Here is a 14,870-nt window from a genome sequence, read left to right as displayed (position 1 = left end):
ATGCATAACGTCATTGTCGTGATGGTCACTGCACGAAGCACGTTTGACCAAGGATTTGACATGTCCGCGGTATCTGATTCTTTGAAAGTGTGCATTACAGGGGCCTGCACGTCCAAGGCATCTTCCGTATTTACACACGCTTTCTACGAAATCGAAGGAAATATAGGAACAGAACAACCCTGATTTCAGTCTGCGCGGTCAATGTGCAGCAAAGCGGGACTTTCCCCGTATTGTTGACAATGTGATCAAGGTCGATCGTACGTTTCAAAGTAAATGTTGTGCGCACGGCACGAATCTGGGCGGTGTTGTCTTGCACTGATCGGAAGTTATCGAATCATTTGGTCTCAAGGTGGCGCTCTTCATATTTCCTTTCTTCGATTAACCATACTTCCAAATAAAGCAGACAATTCGGGACTTCTCATCTATTTTATTTTTTTGGAAAAACAAAACAGTACATTCTGGCCAATCCAGGCATTGTTAGGAATCAGAACTTGTATATCAATATTGCGGAAAGCAAAGCGCGAAATATATTTTAAAAAATTGAATTAAACCAATGTCACAATTTACCTTTAAAATCATTGCTAACTCTAACTCTGTTCATTTATGTTTCTAATTGTAGGGTTCTGAGAGACAGACCAAGACCGGCGCGACCGGGCAACGCCTCAAGGAAGCCACCAAGATCAACCTATCCCTGTCTACCCTGGGTAATGTCATCTCATCGCTGGTGGACGGCAAGAGCACTCATATCCCGTACAGGAACTCCAAACTAACCAGGCTCTTGCAGGACTCCCTTGGAGGCAATGCCAAGACTGTGATGGTACGTTAGATGGTGGCAGCCATCAAAGATGCAGATATAATAGATGAAGGAAAACCTTAAAGGGGGAGTGAACGGACCAACACTTTGTGTTGTCTCTCGTTGACTGTTAACCTCAGTTGGTCTTGAAATATACCTTTTGAGATTACTATTAGTATTACAGAGGATAAATTAGCATATATGAATTTATTGGTATAGAGAAACTAAAAAGTGTTTGAGAGGATAGGTAATGGTTTTGCTATTTTGGTAACATAATAATTGCACTATAACTGTATCATGTAGTGAATAATGATAATAATAATAACGGTATATTTACCCAGGGTAGCCACTTCAGTTCCGAAAAACTGTTCTCCCAGCGGGCCCTGCTATAACTATAACCCGGCTAAGCTAGGCTACCTATTCAGGTGCACACAGCATTTTGAGGAATTATTTCCTGCCGGTACCCATTTACCTCACCTGGGTCGAGTGCAGCACACTGTGGATGAATTCCTTGCTGAAGGAATTATGTTATATTTCAAGTGGGACTATACTATAAGACTATTCTGCTCAGAATGTTGCATTGTGGGTAGTAGCCCTGGCCAGATAGGAGTAGTCAAGGACTTGAGGTTGGGCTGTTAAGGCTGCTTGTTCGTATGCCCTTTAAAGGATCAGCCTGTCGATAAGACAATGGTCTTTAGAAGATTGCTGAGAGTTTCATTGGATTTTTTGTGCAGTATACACATCTTATGCTTGAGTGAACATCAGTCTTCATACCTGGATTTCTGTTGTTACTCTCTAACTGAATTCTTCATCATTAATCATAGCTTTTAAATGGATTGATCATTTTTTCAAGATATCAATGTAAAACGTACAATAAGATTATACTATATATATATATATATATATATATACAAAAAACATCAACTAATTTTGGCTAACAAATTGTGAGTTTTTAGCTGGGCTTTCACAAACAAGAATATATGAATGATGAAAATGTATCCTGGCGATTGTGTATCATTTTATAATAAATGTATCTGTCATCATTTTTGTCTCCTTAGTGTGCCAACATAGGACCCGCTGAATACAATTATGATGAGACGATTAGCACCCTGAGGTATGCCAACCGAGCTAAGAACATCAAGAACAAGGCGAAGATCAATGAGGATCCAAAGGACGCCCTCTTGAGAGAGTTCCAGAAAGAAATTGAGGAACTGAAGAAACAGATCTCCGAATGTGAGTAGTGATAGGGAATGCAAATCTTGCATTTTCCATGGGACTTCTAGTTTTATCTCGCCTGTGTAGCAGAAGCAAGATAAAGGCGCGACTTTTCTGACAGCAGTAGCATCGTCGACATCACATCTTAACTGCTACATTAATAATGTTCTAAAGAGAAATAAGCATTTGTATTTTGAAAATTTCTGCTAGTTTTTGAACTGTTGTCTTCCTCAGTGATGTGATTTGCAGTAAATCAATGAGAAATAGATATAAGCTTATGTGTGAATATAAGGAGTAAATGCTTTTAATTTATTACTTTTTCAACATGTCATGTCATTTATTTTTTGTCATTATTATTGGAATGGTAGAAACTTTTGGCAGAACTGAATATTACTACATGCGTTAAAACACAAGATTATGTTTCACATACTTTACTTGTCTTATTGATTTAAGTGAGATATACACCCAAATGGAGGAGTGACTCAAGTAATGTGCCTTTCAACTATTTTTTTTCAGCTGGAGAAGGACTGGATGATGATGGAGAGTCCGGCTCGGAGGAGAGTGGAGAAGAAGAAGAGGGGGAAGGAGGAGAAAAGAAGAAGAGGAGGGGCAAGAAAAGTGAGTTGAAATTTTGTCTTTCTTCCAGGGGTAAAAAATTACAAGGGCTCGGGGCAATTTGCACTTGAAATGCTCAAAAAAAACCTGGAAAAATCCCCATTTGCTGCAATGTTAAAGCTTTGCAAATGTTGCAGATTTAGGAAGTAGGCTCTGAAAAGAAGCCACCCCCCCTGATTTTTTTTTTTAATAAAAAAAAATAAGAATTTTTGTCTCGCCTGTATAGACAATAGGTGCCGCTTTTCCGACTGCGTTGGCGGTGTCATCAAATCTTAACCAAAGGTTAAGTTTTTGAAATGTCATAACTTAGAAAGTGTATGGGCCTAGTTCATGAAACTTTGACATAATGGTTATCAAGTATCACTGGACATCCTGCCAGAATTTTAGGTCACATGACAAAGGTCAAAGGTTATTTAGGGTCACATTAGGGTCAATGAACTTTGGCCATGTTGGGGGGTATTTGATGATTTCCATCATAACTTTGAATGTTTATGGATCTGGTTCATGAAACTTAGACATTGAGTAATCAAGTATCATTGAACATCCTGCTTGAGATTCAGGTCACATGACCGAGGTTAAAGGTCATTTAGGGTCAATGAACATAGTATTTTATTTACATATGAATTGTGGGTTTAAAAAAAATAACTATTCAATAGTTGTTTTGCAAAGTCAGCACTGCTGCTACATTGAATGGCGTAATGCAGACGAGACTGCCAGAGGCATTCCACTTTTTTTTTTTTTGCCTGCTTATTCATATGGACTTGGCGACTTCAGTCTCTTTGGTTATTAAAGTTTATCTCTTCAACAACACATATGATATTGAAGAATTGTGCCTTTGACCATGTTCACATCTACATGTATGTCTCACAAAATAGTACATTTCAATCCTCATGGGGGGACCTTAAGTTACGCACTTAATTTACAAACGATAAAAACTGTGCCAATTTTAATATTTGAACAAATTATATCTCACTAATTTGTGGCAAACATTCTAAAGATCATAAACCAGGAAGAAAATATTACAAAACTGATGTAGAAGGGGTCCTAAAGCTACGCACTCGATTTGTCATGCAAATTTTTTTTTTAATTTTCTGTGCCTCAAATACTAAAATAAGTTCATATTATTTTAGAAAAAATGAAATTAAAGTGAATGTAACTCCAAAATTCCAAAGAGTTGTGGGTTTTCCTGTAACACAAAGCGTAGCGATTGATCATAGGGCTTATCTCTTACAATTCATTGCTTTGATCAATATGTGCAATCAATTTTACAATTCAAATATATGATCATCTCTAAGCTTTGTGTCACAGGCGTCGAGAGTGGTTTTATTGTGGTTTTGTTCTTTCGTCAACACAATTTCCCATTCAAAGGCAAAAGAAAGCTCTCGCCGGAGAAGATGGCTGCCATGCAGAAGAAGATCGACGAAGAGAAGAAAGCGTTGGAAGAGAAGAAGGACATGGAGCAGGAAGATCGGAACATGGTGGAGAAGGAACTTCAGAGGAGAGAGAGTGAACTTCACAAGGCACAGTGAGTAACCAACGATGGGGCACCCAACCGAAAAGTTTGTGTCGTGTCTTTTAGTGGCAATTGCTCATGCACGCATATCAAGCAAACTAGATTAGGGTAAAAGGTTTTGTACAGACTGCCAGATTCAGAGCAATCCTAAATGCAGTGGGTCTACAATGCATGTTCTCCGCTAATCTATGCCCCTGGGTGGGTATTCTGAAAAGTCTCATAACTTTCATCATAAGTTCCCCCATTTAATAGATTACTAATGGACCTCCAAATGCAGTGGGTCTACAATGCATGTTCTCCGCTAATCTATGCCCCTGGGTGGGTATTCTGAAAAGTCTCATAACTTTCATCATAAGTTCCCCCATTTAATAGATTACTAATGGACCTCCAAATGCAGTGGGTCTACAATGCATGTTCTCCGCTAATCTATGCCCCTGGGTGGGTATTCTGAAAAGTCTCATAACTTTCATCATAAGTTCCCCCATTAAATAGATTACTAATGGACCTCCAAATTCGTATTCTGAAAACTCTATTAGTGCTCAATTATCTCCCTTTAGACCACGCCCCTACCGAACAGAGTCGGCCAATCAAATGCGCTCTTACAATGTAGAATTTATGTGCAGTGTCTCTTCACTTTGCTGGCTTGCAGCACAGCGCTCGATACAAAAAAAATTTTGTTGGAAAATAATGCTAAAAGTGTTTGCATTAGAGATACATAGAGATTTGTTATTATTTTGAAGTTCTGTTGTCTTGTCCCTTTCTCTCTCATTTTCTTGTACCTTATTTTTTTTTTCAATTTCGAACATGTTCTGATTTTCTCATCCACCTGTCATCGCGCGGTCATAACCTGTACTATTGCAAGTGTGCGCAACGCATCCATGCCAAAATGCTAATTGAGCGCTAATTGTGCTTTCAGAATTCCGCCCCTGGTTAACAATGGGATAAGATTAATGTGATGATTCTTCACAATATCACAAAAAAGTATGCAATGTAGTTCAGATCTGGCAATGGCCAGATCTGAACAACAATGTGGGGAATGAGAATGTTTCTTTTATGGCTTCAACTACCCCTACCTTCTCTTCACATTTTAGGGAGGACCAGAAGATCTTAAACGAGAAGCTCAACGTCATCCAAAAGAAACTGATCGTGGGCGGGGTGGACCTCCTGGCCAAGTCCGAGGAGCAGGAGCGGCTCCTGGAGCAGTCTGCCCTGGAGATGAAGGAGCGCGTGGCCAAGCAGGAGACCATGCGGAAGATGATGGAGGAGAAGGAGCAGGAGCGCCTGGACATCGAGGAGAAGTACAGCAGTCTCCAGGACGAGGCCCATGGAAAGACCAAGAAGCTCAAGAAGGTCTGGACCATGCTCATGCAGGCCAAATCAGAGGTGAGATACACGTACAGCACAAGCAGGAGAGCTACGTTTCTAAACGTTTTGATGTTAGTACCAACATAATCAGTGACACCCATAGAGGGATGTTACTCCATGGTAATTCTCTGATTGAGTAACTAAAAGTGCAGACAGAACAAAATGGATACGCCCATGCAACTGGGATTGTAATGTTTCGGGCTCTTAAATTCAAATAAGAAAATTGAGAAATCCTACTTGGTATTTTTGTTTTCAAAGCTTTTCTTAATTGATTTAAGGTTTTGAAATATAGTGTCAAGAAAAGAGATTGATATTCATAGTCTTTGGTGACACTGAATTTCTTATGCATTTCTTTATTCTGGCTGTCCACCAGTCTTCACTGAAATATCCTGGGAGGTTAACCGTAATAAAAAACAAAAAATCAAACAAACAGTGAATTGGGCCTAACCTAGTGATTTTAAAGGTCGCTTCCAGACGCGAATAATCATACTGATTGGCACATGGAAGTATGAAAAAAGCTCAATGACACACACCCACCCACACACAGAGTCTTCAAATAGTTTCTTGTTTCAATCTTCTAAAAAATAATCTATTTTGGATGATCATTTCCTTCTTTGAACCAGGTCGCTGACATGCAAGCGGAGCACCAGAGGGAGATGGAAGCCTTGCTGGAGAACGTCAGAGAGCTGAGTCGAGAGCTCCGTCTTTCCATGCTCATCATCGACAGCTTCATCCCGCAGGAGTTCCAGGAGATGATAGAGCAATACGTACATTGGAATGAAGACATTGGAGAATGGCAACTCGTAAGTTATATCCTCTCCAATGCCAAATTCAGAGTTGTCACATAGTACTGAATTTCAGTGATAAGTACTGAAAATCGAGAATACAGATGATTTCATGCAAAATATTAATTTCTAAAGTTTCAGTTTTATGTGTTGTCCTATGGTATTTCTTTGAAAATACTGATTTCCAGCTTTAAAAATACCGAAACTTGTTAAGGTTGGCAGCTGTGCAATAACAATTAAATGTAATTAAAGGAGGCATGATTCAACCAGGTGACATGGCTTTGAATTTGATCAGGTGTCCAATGAAAGTAAAATATATGTATTTTTTTTTCCTTTTATAATAAAACCTCTACCTTCTTGAGCATAGAATTGACAGAAAATTTCAGGATATATTATCTTGGGGTCTGCAGCTTCCTGATATCCAGTAACTAAGGGCTAATTTTAAATTAAATATAGATACGTTACCAAGAGGGGGCACTAAATTTCAAACAGTGCAAAATTTTAATTTAACCGCAGAAAAAAATCTACCAAAATTTGTATGAATGGAACCTTAATTGATACTCTAGTATAAGTTACACTATTGGCCGTTTACCAAAGCTTTAGCAGGACATTGATACTAATATTTACTTGTTGACTACTAAATTCTGTCATTTTTATAGACATGTTACACGTTGAAAGTAGATTGAATGTATCTTGTCCCTGTTCCTTTTCCTAGAAATGCGTGGCTTACACAGGAAACAACATGCGCAAGCAGACACCTGTCGCAGAAAAGGACAAGAACCTGGCCTACGGCGAGGCGGATCTGTCCAATGTTTACCTGACATATAACCTAGAGGGTGGTGGCATGAAATATAAACCGTCGCAGGGTAAATCAGGAAGGCCAAAGACGTCATCAGGGAGACCAAAGACTGCCAAAAAGTAAGTGAATGATCTTGCGACTCAATAGAATTTCCATTGGATTTGTACACAAAATCAAGTTGGGTCTGACAGGTGTTAATATGTTATGCATTTTGAAACCGCATACCCTGATGTCGCAAGTGTGGTGTGTAAAAGTTGTGTGAGAATAAAATGTAAAAAAAGCCTTAAAGGGGAAATTCACCCTGACAAAAGGTTTATTGTAAAAATTGCAGAAAAAAATAAAAGATATTACCGAACGTTTGAGGAAAATTCATTAAAGGATAGAAAAGTTACTAGAATATAATTATTTTGTTTGTGATGTCATATGCGAGCAGCTTTCCAGCATATCGAATGGTTAAAAATCAGTGAAATGTCATTTTCTCAGAAAATTGAAAAATGTCTTTATTGTACCTTCAGTATATTGTATATCAATAGACAAATCACTTCAAACCCGTTCCTACCAAAAAAAAAGAAGAAAAAATCATCATGAACCATTAAAAATTGAAATTTATGCATTTTATATTACATAACATATGGAGCAGCTGCTCGTATATGACATCATAAATCAAACAGTTAAAATTCTAATAAATTTCTTAATTTTTTATGGATGTCACTATTCTGATTATTTTTCTGCTATTTACAAAAAATATTTCTTCAGGGTGAACTTCCCCTTTAAAACGAAGTGTCACAAACATCACATGTTATTGATTTACTCTAAAAAATGCCCTGGACGGAGTATAGTGCGCAAGATCCATTTGTTTTCTTCTCTGATATTATGTACATATTCACCAATCATTCAAATTTGTATGTCATCTGGATAAAAACATGTACGATTCAGTTTTTTTATGCAAATCACACATCTTTTGATAAACCATGACTTCAAATTGAATTGAATTATTATTAATGACTACTTTGCATGCTTTGTGTCTGCAGGAAGCAAGCATCGATGGCAAGCTCTATTGATGCTCTCTTACAATAAATGGTAAGATGAATATTTATTTCACTTAACAGTATTATGTACAATAGTAATGCACTGGTATCCATTATGAGACAATGCTCATGGCACAGTAAAGAAAATAAAATGAATAGAAACCTATAAAAGAGGGGGGAGAAGGAGACATACTTGAAAGCTTGCATGAATAACCAGGTTTTTAGTGAAATTTTGAAGGTGGTAAGAGGAAAAATATTGCAGATGTCTTTTGGAAGTTTATTTCATAGGAATGGCCCAGCCTATTGAAATGATCAATCCCCTCCCATGAATAATAAGGTACAGCAAATAAGGAAGAGCTAGCAGACATTAGCTTATGAGAAGTATTGTATGGATTTATCAGGCATTTCAGATAACTCCTGTGTTTGAGGTTTTTGTATAGCATATTAATGGTTATCTAATCAAACTGAAACTTGGTGTTTTATGTTTTAACATTAACAAAAAGTCTTCCCTCTTGCCCTTCATTAGTTACAGACACACTTTTATTTCCACACTTTAAGGGCTGATAGTTTAAAGTCATCTTCATTTTATGACAAGGAATGAAGGACTGTTTATCATGATTACTTCTTTGATCTTATGCAATTATTCATGGTTGACTGCCAGGCCATTTCTCAATTATTTTATATTTTTGCTTGTTTATTATTCATTTATTCTTTTAGAGTTCAGTTCCCTGAAGCATTCTTGGCGAGCATTCGTAAACCATCAGAGATTTGTAGATGACTGTCTTCATGCCAGAGAACTAGCGTACATATCCAGCCACCTTTGGATGATAGAGGGCGACATCTACATGTACCTAGACAGCTAAAATCTGTCCGTTTGGAGGAGTTTTAAAACACTTCTTGACGCAGACGGCGGGCTAGCCATCTCGCACAGAGTGTGAGGGCTCAATGTATCATCCCCTCCAAATGGGTGTTTTTATTTTGGATGATTGTTACATTGTTATAAAAATGCACCAAGGTGGTGTACAAAAATTATTCATATATCATTTTTTTTGTCTCGCCTGCATAGCAGAGCGAGACTATAGGCGCCGCTTTTCCGACGGCGGCGGCGGCGTCAACTTCAAATCTTAACCTAAGGTTAAGTTTTTTAAATGACATCATAACTTAAAAAGTATATGGGCCTAGTTCATGAAACTTAAACATAAGATTAATCAAGTATTATTGAACATCCTGCCCGAGTTTCAGGTCACATGACTAAGGTCAAAGGTCATTTAGGGTCAATGAACTTAGACCATGTTGGGAGAATTATTTTCAAAATCTTAACCGAAGGTTAAGTTTTTTAAATGACATCATCACTTAGAAAGTATATGGACCTAGTTCATGAAACTTGGGCATAAGGTTAATCAAGTATTAGTGAACATCCTGCACGAGTTTCAGGTCACATGACCAAGGTCAAAGGTCATTTAGGGTCAATGAACTTTGGTCAAGTTGGGGGTATTTGTTAAATTACTATCATAACTTAAAAAATTTATGGATCTAGTTCATGAAACTTAGACATAAGGTTAATCAAGTATTAGTGAACATCCTTCCTGAGTTTCAGGTCACATGACCAAGGTCAAAGGTCATTTAGGGTCAATGAACTTTGGCCAAGTGGGGGTATTTGTTGAATTACCTTCATAACTGAAAATTTATGGATCTAATTCATGAAATTTGGACATGAGGTTAATCAAGTACCACTGAATATTCTATGCGAGTTTCAGGTCACATGACCATGGTCAATGGTCATTTAAGGTCAATGAACTTTGGCCGTGTTGGGGTCTTTGTTAAATTACCATCCTAACTCTGAAGGTTTATGGATCTAATTCATAAAACTTGGACATAAGAGTAATCGAGTATCACTGAACATCCTGTACGAGTTTCAGGTCACATGACCATGGTCAAAGGTCATTTTAGTCAATAAACTTAGGCCATGTTGGGGTAATTGTTGAATTGCCATCATAACTTTGAAAGTTTATGGATAGAGTGAATAAAATGTGGACATGGGTGTAGTTGACAAGTCTTAAGTCACCGTTCAAATGTCATCTATGGTCAATGAACGTGGTATTATGTCATTATATGAATGGTGTTTTTGTGAATGATTATTTTATAGTAGTTTTCAAAGTTAGCACTGCTGCTATATTAAATCGCGTAATGCAGGCGAGACTGCCAGAGGAGTTCCACTTGTTTAAATAATAAATGTATTAATGGTAAAAATCAAGTATTATATTTTGGGCCGTAGGTCCCCTGTACACAGTGTTAAGAATGACTTCAGTCTATGTGTATGGAGGAGGTGCAGCGAAGCAAGATGCACTTGAGCTGAGCAACTGATGAAACAGAGACTGGAGCTTTCGGTCTACGTACAGACCATCCAGCCATCTATGATTGAAAAAGGGCTACGTCTACCCTGCTCAAGTTACGTATTATAGGTTGTTTCTTTGCAAACTTAATACAGTGTTGTGGATCGTGTTTGTGTTGCCACAAAATCAACACCCACCTTTCAACACCGTGGTCATGTTTCATAAGACTTCTAAATGCACAATTACTATAGCAAATTCACTATCAGCCAATCAGATTGAAGGATTTCAGTAGCTTTTATCTGTTCGTGCAAATTCGTTATTATAACAGGTTTTATGAAACGGGCCCCATATTAAGAATCATCCATCTACTGTGTCTAATAGGGACTGCAAAGTACCATCGCTGTTTCAGCAAATACCAGTCAATTAACAAATCCCATCAATATTGGCTTGACCTATTTCACTTAATGTATTATTTTGTTTTTGTTGTATAATTATAGGTGTCAAAGATATCGACTTTGATATCGTTTTGATAATATTGAAAAGGAGTGAAACTACCTTTTAAATTTGATTTGATTTATTATTTCACATTCCACAGAAACCTACATCTTGAGAAAACGAATACATAATGAAAAATTATGTTGACTGTTTTACAAAAGAAATAGAATAATGCAAAATATGAGGAACCTATTAAGAAACATGGCTTGTATATATGGTTCCCAGAAAAAAAATTTAAAAAATCAAAACGCAATGAAGAAAGTTTAATCAAATGAAGAATCATAAAGTATATAGAGGTCTACATGATAGTTAGTTAAATAAAACATAATTTACCTCCATACAAACATATGATTGGAATAGAAACTTTTTTAGTCTACATTAAAAAGAATACAATGAGGGCAATTGAATTGTATCATTGTCTAAATTATTTTGAAAGGAAGGCCCTGTGAAGATACATATATTGAGAGCAAGAAGAATATGAACTGAGGAAATGGGAAAATTGTGTACTTGTCGAGTTGGGTAGTCGTGGATTTCTTGATTTTCAACAAGCAAACAATAAAGTACACTTTGTAATTCATGTGTATTTAGTTAATAATTCAATATACCAACAAAATAATAACATAAAGCTGTTACTTTCAATAACTGGTTTGAATAATTAGTGGATAAGTATGAGCCAGAAAGTCAGAAAAAGAAATTGTCCTTACAGCTCTTTTTTTATATTTTAAGTATGGATTTAAGTTTTGTCTCGAAGGCATTTTCCAAGGCTTAAATTCCATTATTCGGAATGGTAACAGTAGAGTAGAATACAATAGTGTCAATTATGAGAATATGAGGTTTTATTTATCAATTCTTTCGAGATCTCTTGAGGAATTTTGTAGATTCAATTAGTTCTAAAACATTACCATTCATTAAAACAAGACCGGGCAACATGTGTAATGAGTTGCTGAAAACCATATAATTTGTCTTTTCAAAATTTGAAAGATAATATTAGCTTGTATTCAATCACACACAGAGCATAATTTAGTGTTAAGTCTTTCAAGAAATATCTGAGGATTGAGTGTAGAAAATCAGCTAGTGTCATCTGTGAAAAAAAGAAATGATATTTGATTAAATGATAGGAATTACATACAATGTATTAATATCTCATCTGCTGTCAATTAACTTTTTGCCTGCTTTGTTTGGGGTGGCAGCTGGTCGCACTTATTAGCAAATTTCAGAGTTTCATTGCCATTATGAGTGTGAATGTAAAAGGGACTAAGCTGCTATGTGTATATCTTTCTATCAAATTTACTAATATTACTATAGACTGTAGTGTAATGATTATTCATAAAGGATACACCTTTATTGATTTTGATGATATCATCTAAATTATAAAAATGCTGGCAAATTTGATGGAACTTCAACATGCAGAGCAATACTATTATGATAATGGGTGTATTTGAAATCAATCCTGGCGGGTGTTTCATAAAGCTGTTCGTAAGTTAAGAGCAACTTTAAGAACGACTGGTGATCCTTTCTTGAAGTAAATGGTATTGAATTGGCGATTGTTTAGCACATATAAGAAGGGTTCACCAGTCGTTCTTAAAGTCGCTCTTAACTTACGAACAGCTTTATGAAACGGCCCCCAGGTGGGTGTTTGTTTCATAAAGCTGTTCGTAAAGTTACGAACAACTTTACGCACGACTGGAACATGTTCTTATGTCTTAACTCAATTACACAGGGATATCACATAGCACAAGAAAGGATCACCAGTCGTGCGTAAAGTCATTAGTATCTTACGAACAGCTTTACGAAACACCCACCTGGTATGTGTTGAACTTAAATGTAATGTTATATTTGTATTTTCTTCCTTTGCATATTAGATGTTATTTATTGTATATTACTGACCAATTTATACCAATATGATGTACATATCTTTCAAATGTGTGAAATTAGTTGTATATTAGCTTTGTGTGCAATAGTACTTATGTGGACACAGATTCACTGTATATAAAAAAACCCAGCGCACACTATGCAACGCGATTGCACTAAGATCCGACTGCAATGAAATCAGAGTGTGTGCCAACCTACATCACGCTGCAACCGCAAACCGCTTTGTTGCAGACCAAATCTTTCTGCGATTTTACTAGATGTTTCCTAGACGATGACGTCATGGCCAATTTGCTGTAACATACAGTATACACACAGGAGAGGCGCCATGAGATGCAGCGCGTTACAGCAGAGATGCCAACCCTCCCGATTTCATCGGGAGGCTCCCGAAAATTCATCCCAACTCCCGCCCTTACGATTACCATCCTTATCCTCCCGAAATTACGATTTTTTTTGCATTGATCAAATTGGATTGGAAGTACATGTATCGTCTGCTGACTTAAGCATGTAGTAACTCCATTACGTTTCGCTGCTACTAAATTCTGTGTGAAAGGCAGACAAATAAGGAGCAGCGAAAAGCTGGTGCATGTGATATGCCCAACGGGAATCCACTGTGCACCAGGCCGGTAGGCCCGGCTAGCTTCGCGAGGCGTGTGCGCTCGCGGCCGCTGGATTTGTCGAGTCGTGCGATGGAATATCGGTGTGTGATTTCGGCGTATTGATGGGTTGATATTGACACGAAATGGCGGAAAATCAACAAAAAAAGACCAAGAAATGGTCTCAGAAGTATAAGACTGAATACAGTCTCCAGTACCCGTGTATTCGGAAGTCGGAAAGAGGAATCTACCATGCATTTTGCACAATTTGCAGCGTGGACATTAAAGTTGAGCACGGAGGTCGTGATGATATTCGGAAGCACGTAGGGAGCAAACGGCATACGGACATTGCGAAGACGAGATCTTCGAGCTCCACTAGTACCCTGTTGACTTATTTCACCAAGCAAGGGACCAGCGAGGAGGAAGACGTTACCCGCGCTTTAATAATAATAAAGAGGATAATTCCTCATTATTATAGTTGAACAGGTACTTTTCTTCTATTGTCCCCTCATTTTTTTTACATGTAAAATGCATATTTGATATTTTTATTTTTATGTCAAAAAAGTGGGAACAATGTTTTTTTAAAAACATGTGAAATGCTCCAAAATAAGGGTCAGATTGCACCAGAGAGCATCTAGAAACCCAGAGCTTCCAGGGCCCTAAGGCGGGCCCTCGACCCCGGCCGCAAGGGTCGAGCGCTCCGCGCTCGAGATGTGCGCTACGCGCACATAATTTGGTGTCGGTTGCAAATCCTCCCTAATTCTGATTTCCAAAAGTTGGCATCTCTGGTTACAGAGCTGTTTTGCAATGTGTGCGCTGGCCCGCGATGCCATCGCACCGAGATGTGATTGGCAACTTGTTGCTCTCGGAACTTTGTGCATTCGCGTCGCATAGTGTGTGCTGGGCTTAAAGATTGTATTCTTCATTTTCCATATGCATCTTATTCTTAAAATGCCATTTGTTGATAGCTGTGGCTTTGAAGTTTGTTATGATCCCAACTGTTTTCTGTGCTATATTTTTTTTGCAACTGTCCAAATAGAAACCTTGTCGTTTTTGTGCCGTCCTGTGAAAATCTGTATTCAAGTTGATTTTGTCTCTAATTTTAAATTGTTTAATGTTCATCTTTTTATATCAATAAACTATTATGAAATTTGAATGGAAATGTATTATTTGAATGATATGAATAGTCCAGATGAAAATATGCATCAATGAGAAGAGGATTTGGCAAAGCATTGTGGTGATAAGGAGGGGGGGGGTTATGCAAGGAGGGGATTGTGTCAGTGGTGGTGATGATTATAGCAACAGGTCCATTTATTTTGCACAGTTTCTGTATGTATGCATACAGGTATGTATTCTCTTCTACGCTTAATACTTATACTGGAACCCTGGCTGTAGCTGAGCTGCTCTACTGTATGTGAGCAAAAGCATGCAATGAATATATCCTACCAGATACCCATTCACCTC

General features: G+C 37.6%; 1 protein-coding gene across 1 annotated transcript; it reads left to right on the top strand.

Moving 5' to 3' along the window:
* Positions 1 to 14,562, top strand: LOC129261632 (kinesin-II 85 kDa subunit). The gene is made up of 10 exons (XM_064099518.1): positions 1 to 126; positions 620 to 817; positions 1,852 to 2,026; positions 2,525 to 2,626; positions 3,992 to 4,148; positions 5,228 to 5,519; positions 6,125 to 6,304; positions 7,002 to 7,204; positions 8,117 to 8,165; positions 8,831 to 14,562. Exons 1-9 carry the CDS (start codon positions 1 to 3, stop codon positions 8,160 to 8,162), a joined length of 1,479 nt encoding a protein of 492 aa, XP_063955588.1. The 3' UTR covers positions 8,163 to 8,165; positions 8,831 to 14,562.
* The last annotated feature ends 308 nt before the right edge of the window (positions 14,563 to 14,870 follow it).

Source organism: Lytechinus pictus, chromosome 5 (assembly GCF_037042905.1).
Source record: "Lytechinus pictus isolate F3 Inbred chromosome 5, Lp3.0, whole genome shotgun sequence".
Lineage (NCBI taxonomy): Eukaryota > Metazoa > Echinodermata > Echinoidea > Temnopleuroida > Toxopneustidae > Lytechinus > Lytechinus pictus.
The sequence above is the reverse complement of the archived record's forward strand: the minus strand, read 5'-3'. Positions and strand labels throughout refer to the sequence as shown.

Coding starts and splice junctions, on each gene's coding strand:
- LOC129261632 (XM_064099518.1), top strand. CDS start 1: ATGCATAACGTCATTGTCGTGATGGTCACTGCACGAAGCACGTTTGAC. Junction 2,027..2,524: donor GAAGAAACAGATCTCCGAAT/GTGAGTAGTGAT, acceptor ATTTTTTTTCAG/CTGGAGAAGGACTGGATGAT. Junction 4,149..5,227: donor AGTGAACTTCACAAGGCACA/GTGAGTAACCAA, acceptor TTCACATTTTAG/GGAGGACCAGAAGATCTTAA.